We start from the raw sequence: 11,016 nt of genomic DNA on the forward strand, positions 1-11,016 counted from the left end.
TTACCAAAATTGGACCTTCCTGTCCCTCCTGCAGCACCCAAGGGCTGCCCCGGCTGTGAGCACAGGGAGTTCTGGCCAGTGACAGAATCCACATGGATTATCCCCAAAGTAAAGCAGTGTGGAGCACAGAGAGCAGGAAGATATCCCCCTTTGCCTGTTGGTCTCTGGACTCGTTCTCAGGGTGAAATGGTTCCCTCAGCCCCAGCTCTCCAAGGGGTGAGCGTGGGATAGAATTGATTCCAGGCAAAATAACCTTCCCTGCCCTCCAGGCCTGCTCATTTTATTTATGGGAAAATATGCTCGTTAATGCTCCTATCACAGGCAGGATCTAATCGGGGGGGGGGAAGTCTCCTCTGACTATCTCCATGTTAATGAGCTGCTGGGTGAAGTGTTTCAGCAGGCAAAGCTCACTCCGAGCTCGGTTCTGACAGAGCAGCCTCTGCCCAGGTCTTAGTGCTCATCCTGCTGGCAGCTGTTTGTTTGGATAACATTTCCAAACGAAATTAGGGGTTACAAAAGCAGCGCTGCACCATGCACTTCCTCATCCCCGAGGCTGCCTGATCCAAGAGGAACTGGAGGAAAACAAGCCGGGCTGTCCTGCTCCCCTTCCCAGCATGGGCTGGGTAAGGGGATTGTCCTGCTGGGAAACCTCGGATGGTGGTGGATTCCAGGAGGGAAAATGGAAGCTGAGCAAAAAATAAAACTCCTAAATCCACCACACAAAGGCTCCAGCAAGAAAGTGAGGGGAAGGAAAATGTTCATGGAGGAATTCCAGGGAGCCTGGAATGCTGATCACGATGGGGTTGATTGTGGAGGGGTTTGCAAAGCGTTTGCTCAGGACCCCAGCGCCCTCTCCATGCAAACAGGAGGGACAGGGCTCCATCCCCTCTCCAAATTAACTCCCCTCTGTGCCTCCTCAGCAAGAACCAGAGCTCCATCACCTCTGGGTAACTCAGGAGAGGGGATGGAGCTGAGCTGCCTCTGGCCCAGCAGAAACGAAACAGAAAATGGGCAGGGGAAGGGAGGCTGTTGGAACGTCTTTCACTTGATTGTGTTGCAACCACCTCTGAATTCCTCAGGGCCATTTGTTCATAACTGGCAGCAACAGCCAAAGAAAAAAATCAATACAGGAATCAGTGTTGTGGAACATTATCCTTAAATTACAGGCCAACAACAAAGTGCCCCAGCACACTTCTTTCCCAGAAATCCTAAGGTGCCACCCTCTGAGTGTTCCTTGTGGCTCCTGCTCTTGGCCAAGCCCCTTTCCAGCTGATTTCCTGTTCCCACTTCAACCTCCCCACCTGGCATTATTTTTCTGTGGAAACTGCTCAGTTTGATCCTGCAAACTCAAAGAGAACAACTCGGCACTTCCCAGGTGCCCAGGTGCTGTTGGGTTCAACCCCTAATTCAGATGCACGAGAACTTAGAGCATTTTAGACATCTGTTACCTCATCTGCAATCAGCCCCTCTCCATGCCAGCTGTTTTGAAGTGGAAAAACAGATCCAAAGTTTTTTTTGGTGAGAAGTACAGACTTTTTTTTTGTTGGCCCAATGACTGTTTTCTTCTATTCAGTATCTCACAAAGATCTTGGAAAAATAAATTCTTCCCTGTGCTGGTAAACACCTAAAAACTCTGGCTTCATTTGGCTGTCTCCTGGCACAAGTGGGTCTGCAGAAAACCTGACCTTCAAATGAAATCATTCTCACAGGGATGACAATGAAAATGAGGAGAGTTTTCCAGCTAGAAAAGGTGTTCTAATTACTTGTCCCACAAAGATCAGAATAGATTCTGACGTGCTAAAGAGTGAATTAGTGGGGGAGTATTTAAAATTAGATAACTGGTACTTAACTGTTACCTGTGAGGAGATGAACCAGAAGCACCAAGGAAGGAGAGGGGTAGTTTTAAGAGCCTTTTTTTTATAAGACTTATAAAATATAGGTCTGATAAGTTTAGAAATAACACTTTCCAGTGTTTTGATAAAGCCTCACAAGCTTTTGCAGTCCTTTGTCTCCACACAGAGCTGACCAACAGGAACATTTAAATTATTCCGTGGCTAAAATCAGCTAAATTACAGGGTGAAGTCATCACAGACAATGATTTCTTTGAAAACACGTCCTGATGGACATCTCTGCCTCAGCTTCTGTCCTGTTTTGGTGCTTGGTTGCATCTCTAGACACTTCTCAAAGCTGCAAGAACAAGCAAAGTCTTCCTGTAGTGGAAACAGAAAGAAAAGGCAATCAGATCCACTTGATTTTAAAGCCTGGTTCAAGAAATTAATTAATTAATATTTTTTATTCCCATTTTTGGGGAGCTACTGAAAGGGCAATGCTATGCATGGACTGCACATGCTTTGGAAGGGAGCTCATGTTTTTCCTCTCTGTCGTTCTTCCCCCGTCAGCAAATCGGAGCGGGATGAATTCCCCTGATGCTGCTAAATGCCACAAACATCCATTTCCACGTTCCAGGAGAGCCCTGACAGCATGATGCAGCAAAGCACAAAGCACACAGGGCTCTCTGCTACACGTCAAAAAGGATTTTTGTCCCATTCCCCTTCCCTGGAGCTTTGTTGCTCCTCTAGAACACAGATGCAGGAGCAGCCTCAGCTCCACCACTGGCAGAAAACCAGGCAGAAGCAGCAGTTTTTGCAGCTGTGTTATTTAATCCTGCTTTAATCACCTAAATGACAGAAGGGCTTATCTTTCCTTCTTGGAATAAATGATGTTACAGAGCTATGGTTTCAACGTGCAGGATTTCAGAACCTTTAGGAGTTTGATGAGTGTTTCAGCTCCTGATCATCCTTCTAAGCACTGATCTTGTGTTATCAGATCACAAACACTTGCACACCTGAAAACACAGGGAAGAGTGAAGACAGTTACTTATGCCACACCCATTTCTTGCTCTAATATGTTCACAACAGTTTTCAATCTGACTTTTCAATCTGGTTTTCTTCCTCTCCTGCTGTAAACTCTTCTTCCAGACTATTTCAGAAAGTAAAACCCATAAAAGCACGACAAAGAATCACTGACTGGTGATTTTAACTACTGTTTGAGACCTCTTTTATGAAAAGAGGGTACACAGCAGAAGGAAACAAGCTAAGAAAGGAAAATCTGGGAAAATCAACTCCTTGGCTTTTCTCAGCTGGAAACGATCTCAACTTAGATCCCTAACAGAGATCAGTTTGTTGGTGCTTCTGTCCTTTCCTCTTTAACTGCTCTGGTTATTGAGTAACTCAGGCTGCATAAGATCCTTTCCCAGGAGCTTTCAGGCAGCCCAGTTGCTGTGACCTGCTTGGGGTAAGAGCACAGAGCAACTGGGACCTGCTGGGGGCTCTCTGGAGAGCTCCCTCAACAGCTGAGACGTGACACAAGCTCCTGGCTGTGGGACTGTGCTGGTCCTTGGAAATGCAGTTGTTGGAGAGGGGAAGGCTGTGGTGGCTGGAATGAGGAGGACTTTGTGTGTTTGAGGACACCTGCACAGAATTCGGGATGAACTTGAGGGATGAGATTCTCCGTTTGCAGTGGTTGTAAAAATGCAATGTAATAAAGAAATAAGGATCCAAAGCTGTTGGAGAGTGTCCAAAGGAGGGACATGGAGCTGGGGAAGGGTCTGAGGAGCGGCTGAGGGCACTTGGCTCGTTCAGCTGGAGCAGAGGAGACTGAGGGGAGGCTCCTGGGGGCTGCAGCTCCTCCCGAGGGGAGGCGGAGGGGCAGGGGCTGAGCTCTGCTCTGGGACAGGGACAGGAGCCCAGGGAACGGCTGGAGCTGGGTCAGGGCTGGGCATGGAGCTCAGGGAAAGGTTCTTCCCCCCGAGGCTGCTGGGCACTGCCCAGGCTCCCCAGGGAATGGTCCCGGCCCCGAGGCTGCCAGAGCTGCAGGAGCGTTTGGACAGCGCTCTCAGGGATGCCCAGGGTGGGGTTGTTGGGGTGTCTGTGCAGGGCCAGGGGCTGCACTGGTGATCCCTGAGGGTCCCTTCCAGCTCAGGATATTCCAGGATTTCATGGTGACTCTTCCCTGTGTGTTGGAAGCTGCTGTGCCCCAGCAGAGCTGGGCTGCTCAGACTGTCAGGGTTCACTGCCCCCTGATTTAGGTAATTCCAGGGACTGCGATGCCAAACTGGGAATACAGCTGGAGCAACAACCCAGCCACAGAGTTACTCTGCCACAGGAAGGGCAATCATGGCAAACCACGGGTGAAAAACCAGCTGGGGATGGCAACATCTCCAACTGCCTCAGCCATAATCCCAAATTCGTGAGTCAGAGGCTTCTGTGTGAGGATTTATGAATCACTGTCCCTGCTAAAGTGGAAGTCAGGCTATCTCAGCAAAAGTGCAGCTGGAACTAATCCCCCGTGGTGTTTAACACAAACCCAGCACAGGTTGGTTGGGCTTTTGCAGAGCGCAGAGCACCCGGAGCTCTCTGGGCACTCAGCTGTGAAATGGAGTGATGGACCATGGAGGTGACAGGGATTCAAAGGGCAAAGCTGTTCCCAGTTCCCAGGGAAGAGGAAACAGCTGCAGCGCTGATTCCCCTCACACAGAGCCATTATAAGGAATTACAGCCGGATTACTACAGGAATAATAAATGCCATTATTGGAAATAATGAAATCCATCACCGAATGCTAATGCGGCCCTTCCACCCCCTGACACCTCCAGCCCCCAGCAGGAAAACCTTCCTAACACAACACACAAACCAGGAATTGCTAAATCTCCTCTGATGTGCTCCGTGTAGTCCGGATATTCCGGAATTGCAGCTATCCCATTGTTTCAGGCTGGACTCTGGGTATTGCATTAAATAGAAGAGTTTCCCCTCCATAAATCAACACCCAAATCTCGAGAACGAGGTGAGCACAAGCTCAGTTTGGGAGCTCAGGGCAGATGCCTGCAGCAGGAAAAGGACTTTCCTCTCATCCCTCTTACTTTCCAGGACTCCCAGATTTTTCCCTGGCTGCTGGACAGGCCAAGCTTCTCCTCAGAGCTGCAGGAGAGCAGACACTGCTTTCTTTTGGCAACAACACTTTGTTCCATCCTGGGTTATCCCAGCAGCTTCGGGACACAAAAGGTGGGTGGAGATTTAGACAATGATCCTCCTGCAAAGTGGAGCCAATTAATCCATTGTGCTCAGAGCTCCTGGATGGGAATATTTTCAAGCAAATAAAAATAAGATAGCAATAAAACCCCCTAAGAAATGGCCAAATGCAGGCCTGCTAGCTGCAGGCAATGAAACAGGGGTGTTGTGGCCCAAGTTGATGAAGAAAAAAGAAATACAGCCATCTACAAGATTTTTAATGGAAAATTTTCAATGATTTAAAAAATCCATTACAATGTATCTTCAGCAGCAGTTTTCTTTGGTTCTATAAACACCTTTTCCCACTTAGCTTACAAGGCATTCCTGCCTGCAAATGCCATCACCTACACCATTATTTTCAGCTTTCTTTCCATACAGGATAAAATCCACTGCTCAGGATGAGCCTTGGGATGTGCCTCTGCCTTGGTTTTCAGGCTGAAATAGTCAGAAATGGCTCTGCCAAAGATCCAATTCCCAAACCCATGGGAATGACGACCTATTTAGCTTTTTTGTGCTCATTTGCTGCTTTAAGATGAATTTTGAAGGCTGAACCTCACCCCCAAGGGATGAAGCTGTGTTTCCATCAATCCCATCCAGAAGAGCAGTGGGGGTATCCCATTTCCAAACTCCCATCCTTTCCTCTGGACTGTTCTTGCCATGGGGCTGCAGAAAGACCGAACTGCATCCCCAAGCCTCCAATTTCTGAGCCCCCAGCAGGAGATGGAAAGCAGAGGGCATGGGCTGGCTGTTTTTAGGAATGAGCCCAACTTGTGCTGTGTAAATAACCAGGATTTACTCACTTCTTCAGGAAGGCACAGCAAAAAAGCCTTTTTAGCTTAAAGATCATCACTATCAACCATTCCCCACCCGTAGTCCCCTACTGATCCATAAACCAGCTGTTCCCCATCCCTATTCCCCTATAAATCCACGAACCAACTGTTCCCCATCCCTATTGCCCTATAAATCAACCATTCCCCATCCCTACTCTCATAAATCCATAAACCAATCTTTCCTCATCCCTATTTCACTATAAATCCATGAACCAACCTTTCCTCATCCCTGTTTGACTTTAAATCCATGAACCAACCATTCCTCATGCCTATTCCCCTATTAATCTGTAAACCTTCCATTCCTTATCCCTTTTCCGCTATAAACCCATAAAGTAACTGTTACCCATCCCTATTCCCTTATAAATCCTTGGCCTAACTATTCCCCATGCCTATTCCCTTATAAATCCATAAACCAACTATTCCCCATCCTTATTCCACTCTAAATCCATAAACCAACTATTCTCCATCCCTATTCCCCTATAAATCCATAAACCACAGCCAGGCCAAAGGCGACCAGCCCAAACGCTCCCCACAACACCAGGTCACAACCCCAGCCCGACCTTTCAGAGACCCTCCCCACTACTTATGGGGCGTTTATTATTAGTTTTTAATTAAAAGTTTCCCTCAGCACCGAGCTTTGTGCGAGGCTCTGAGGGCGGCGATGCCCCCGGGGGTCCCACAGGGGGTTCTGCTGCCGCCCCTCCGCTGCTTCCAGCACCGGGGCTGCACCCCACGGGTCTGTCCGTGGTTTTCCACGTCTTTCCATGACTCTTCAAGTTTCTCCCTCCCTGTGCTCCCTCACACCCCGCTCCTCCCCCGGTCCCCCCCGCGGTTACCTCAGCCGGGCGGGGCGCGGACACGGGACTCGAACCGGCGGCTCCGAGGGCAGTGAGGGGTTGCGGAGCGCCCGCCGGCCGGTGCCCCGCCAGGCCCCGCCCACCCGCGGCGCGCGCAGCCAATCACGCGCCGCTACCCCCTGCCTCCCGAGCAGAACCCCCAGCCCGATGTCCCGCCCCCTCGCTCCTCTTAGCCAATAGACAGCGAGATTTTCTAATTGACACCTAAACTGTTCAATAGACGCCGTCTCCCTGTGGGGAGGGCGCGGCATGCGCTGAGGGGCGTGGTCTTCTAGGGGGCGTGACCGAGGGAGGGTATATAAGGAGGCGCTGCGGCCGCGGTGCCATTTTGTGTAGCAGCGCCTGGGGAGCGGGAGCCGGCGGCGGCGGAGGGTTTCGGGGTTCGGACCAGAGCGGCCGGATGGTGAAATCCTCCCTGCAACGGATACTCAACAGCCACTGCTTCGCTAGAGAGAAAGAGGGGAATAAAAGCACCATCATGCCCGCTGTGCTGAGCCTCAGTACCGGACAGAGCAGGTGAGGCGCCGCGGCCTCCCACAGCCTCGCACCGCTGGGCCCTCGCTGCCTCCTTCCTCTTCCTCCTCCTCATCCTCGTTGCCGCCTCCCTGGTGGCCGGAGAGGGGCGGGGGAGGCTGCGTGGCCAGCGGGGGAGGGGCAGCCTGGCCCCCACCGCGCGGGGAAAGGCGGTACGGGAGGGTGGAAAAACCACAAAAAAAGGGTGATTTTGAGGCCCCAGCGCTGTCCCGGCCCTGGGAGGGGCCCCTGAGGGCACCCCCGGGCTGGGAGAGGCTCCAGGCAGGGCTGGGGGGGGGGGGTGCCGAGGGGAAAACAACAATTAGGCAAAGATATCGAAGGATTGAAGGCTGTTATCCCCTTATGTAACCGTGGATACTCCGCAAAACTAATCGTGTTACGAGAGCTTCTGGTTAAAAACTCAACCGAAAGATTAAACAACCCCCACAGGTGCTGGGAAGAAAGAAAATGCCTAAATACCTGAATTGAGGTGGCTGGTGTGGAGTGGTGGATGCTCGGGACATCAGTCTGCCCTTTACACCTCGTGTGTGGACTGTGGAAGGAGTTTTTTAACCGTTTTTATATTTAATTGCGGGTTAAACATGGGGTTTTTCCCCCCAAGTGCACGTAAGCATCACCAAAATATATTTATAGTTGCAGACCTTCCTTCTGCACCATCTTTTTGGGGGAGAAAGGTGAAATAGTTGAAGATTGCCACAGCACACCTTTGGAAAAGGTTTTTAAAGGTTTATTTGTAAGGGAAGTGAGAAATGTATAGTTCACAGTCATTCTTAGATAAAAATAAATAATGCTGGTACTAAAGAAAAACGTTTCTTTCAAAGAGCTTAAAATAATGGATTGGAGGCTTGTTTAATTAAAATAACGCATTCAGTTAGTGCAGATTTTGTATTTTTAATAAAACTTCGCAATTGTTGCGCTTGCTTCACATAAAAATGTAAATATAATTCACCTTCCAGCACGTAATATTTAACCTCTCTGCCCATTCCCAGCCTTTCTAATACGGATTATTCATCACAAGCTCATTAAAAAAAAAAAAAAAAAAAAAAAAGCCCCAAACCAATGCAAACCCTGCAGCTCGGGTGCGAAGTGTGCAAAATGGTGGATTATTTTGTAGCTGTTTATTCGGATTTGCAAATGGCTGCAGTGGCTGCTGCTGGCACCCGGAGACAGGACGATTGTGAAAATTCCCCCAAGGGCCTCGATTGCTGCATCTGCTGAGATGACGCAACTCAAGAGTGGAGCCTGCGGGTGAAGGATGGTGCAGAGGGAGGGGCCAGCACTGCTCTGCCACGGGAGGAGTGAAACAGCCTTGAAAAGGATGGGGAGAAACTTAAAAATATTCCTCACGTCTTCAAAAGAGAGTATTTCTCTCCTCGAGTGCTGAGCGTTGTGGAATCGCTCTGAGGAATTCAGTGGGAAGAGGTTTGGAGGTGTTTTTGGAGGTTTGCAGAGGTTCAGGTGTGGCCTCAGCTCAAGCTGAAAATATTGGAGGTGGGGATGATTCCCTGGAATTGCCTGGCCTCAAGCTGGGAAGGTCTGATGGTGAATATTCCAGGGAAAAGTGATCCCTGCCTTGCTGGGCTGGGGGTTTGTGCTGCCTGAGAACAAGGAGGGCAGAAAACAGCACATCCCTGCAGAAGGGTTTCTTCTCTTGAGGTCACATCAGGCCTGTCTTGGTACAAAAACACACCTGGCTCACTCAACCAGAGTATTTTTCATCTCCAAGTGAGTCTTCACTCAAAATACTGCAGTGGCAGCTCCCTGGGCACTGTCCCTGCCCCTGGTGTGGAGGTTCCTTTGTCTTCCCACTTGCAGTGGGAGGAGTCCTTTGGCCTGGGTTTGTTGTTTTAAACACAGTTTAAATCGTGGAAGTCCCAGGGCTTTGCCCAAGCCTTCCTGCCTGTCTGACCGTGCTCCCTTTGCAGTTCCAGGGTTCCCTTCAATTGCTGTAGTAACCTGGGTCCGGGGCCTCGGTGGTGCTCCTGATGTCCCTCACCCACCCCTGAAGATCCCAGGTGGGCGAGGGAATAGTCAGAGGGATCACAATCTTTCAGCTAATTTATTTTATTCGGTGAGTATGAGGAGCAAACAGCTCGTGGTGAGCTTGACAGCGTTCCCTGCCTCAATCCCTCCTCCAAAAATGAATGGTAAAATAACTCCTTCCTTCTCCCTGCTGCAGGATAATCGGCTGAATGTCACAGAAGAACTAACACCTAACAACAGGACAAGAATTCTCAATGTCCAGTCAAGGCTTACAGATGCCAAACACATCAGTTGGAGAGCAGTGCTGAACAACAACAACCTCTACATCGAGATTCCCAGTGGTGCTCTGCCTGAGGGGAGCAAGGACAGGTGAGTCAGGGAAAACACAGCTGTGAATTAACGTGAGGCCTCTCAGTGGGGTGGGAGAACACTTTGCTCTTTAGATTTTGAAAGCTGAAGTTTAATTTGGGTGCTTGAGGCTCTCTTGTGAACTTGGTTTGAGAACTGCAGGCAGAACCAGCCAAAAGCCTGGGATTTCAGGCTGATTTAGGCACTGAGAATTCCAGGCTGCTTCTGAATCTGTCACTGCAGCCTCTTCAGCTGTGTCACACAAACGCATTTTCTGTGCCACTGAGGAGTCCTGCCCTTGAGTCCTGCCTGGGCTCAGGGATCTGGTGCTGTGAGGCTCCAAGCTGTGCCTCTCCCTTAGGAATTCCTGTGTGGATTGGCTCTCAGGGCCTTGCTGACTCGCTCTGGAGGAAGCATCTGCTGCCAGAGCTCTGGGAGCATTCGCACAACGCTCAGGGTGGGATTGTTGGGGTGCCTGTGCAGGGCCAGGGGTTGGACTGGATGATCCCTGAGGGACCCTCCCATCCCAGGACATTCCCTACTCCGTGGGTGCTGAACCCCTGGTGTTTCTCTTGCAGTTTTGCAGTTCTTCTCGAGTTTGCTGAAGAGCAGCTCCGAGTGGAGCACGTGTTCATCTGTTTCCACAAGAACAGAGATGACAGAGGTGGGTGTTTGCAGCGCCTCCAGAGACACCAAATGCCTTTTGGTGGAAATCTTAACTTCTTGTTTTCAGTATGCCGTGGGTGAAACCTGTCTCCTGCTTTATTTTCTAGCTGCATTGCTCCGTACTTTCAGCTTTTTGGGCTTTGAGATTGTGAGACCAGGGCATCCCCTTGTCCCCAAGAGACCAGATGCTTGCTTCATGGCCTACACGTTTGAGAGAGACTCAGCAGAAGAAGATTAGATTGCAATGTTTGCCTCTTTAGAGCTTTCTTGTTGTCTATAAAGATGATTCTGTAGAAATTTTGTCAACATCTTATTCCAGTCTATCTTAACTCTTGTATGAAACCTTGTGTAACCCAGCTGCTTTGGTGGTGAGATGTTGAAAATTTCAGACTCCACATCTTTCTCTGGATTTTGTGCGCATGTCGTGGTTGTGCAAAAATAAATGCTCCCTCCAAATTTAGCAGTATATTTCTTGAAGTTTAATATTGTGTTTGTGATACTGAAGTATTTGCTTTAATTCTAAATAAAAATTTATATTTTACTTTTTATTGCTGGTTTTAAGCTGTTTAAAGACTTGCACTCTTGAAGAGGTGCCTCTGGAACTGCCCCAACCATTAAAGTTGCAGGTGTGGAAAGGCTTTGCTCGTTCTTTGCTTGACTGGAACTCACGGATGTGCTCTGCCAGGGCTTGGAATAATCCAGCAATCCTGGAAAAGTCTACTTTCAGTGACTAA

General features: G+C 49.4%; 1 protein-coding gene and 1 long non-coding RNA gene across 2 annotated transcripts; one reads left to right on the top strand and one right to left on the bottom strand.

Moving 5' to 3' along the window:
- Positions 1–2,519: 2,519 nt before the first annotated feature.
- On the bottom strand, positions 2,520–6,812 carry LOC138099697 (uncharacterized). The gene is made up of 3 exons (XR_011146758.1): positions 6,731–6,812; positions 4,917–5,086; positions 2,520–2,845 (listed from the first exon to the last, which is right to left on the bottom strand). It is a non-coding gene; the product is annotated as an uncharacterized lncRNA (long non-coding RNA).
- Positions 6,813–7,082: 270 nt separating this feature from the next.
- Positions 7,083–10,830, top strand: OAZ1 (ornithine decarboxylase antizyme 1). Its single transcript, XM_068996898.1, is given in 6 exon segments — positions 7,083–7,267; positions 9,211–9,268; positions 9,270–9,356; positions 9,465–9,637; positions 10,195–10,280; positions 10,390–10,830. Coding segments are annotated over 6 exon segments (651 nt in total). The 5' UTR covers positions 7,083–7,151; the 3' UTR covers positions 10,521–10,830.
- Positions 10,831–11,016: the final 186 nt, after the last annotated feature.

Source organism: Aphelocoma coerulescens, chromosome 28 (assembly GCF_041296385.1).
Source record: "Aphelocoma coerulescens isolate FSJ_1873_10779 chromosome 28, UR_Acoe_1.0, whole genome shotgun sequence".
Lineage (NCBI taxonomy): Eukaryota > Metazoa > Chordata > Aves > Passeriformes > Corvidae > Aphelocoma > Aphelocoma coerulescens.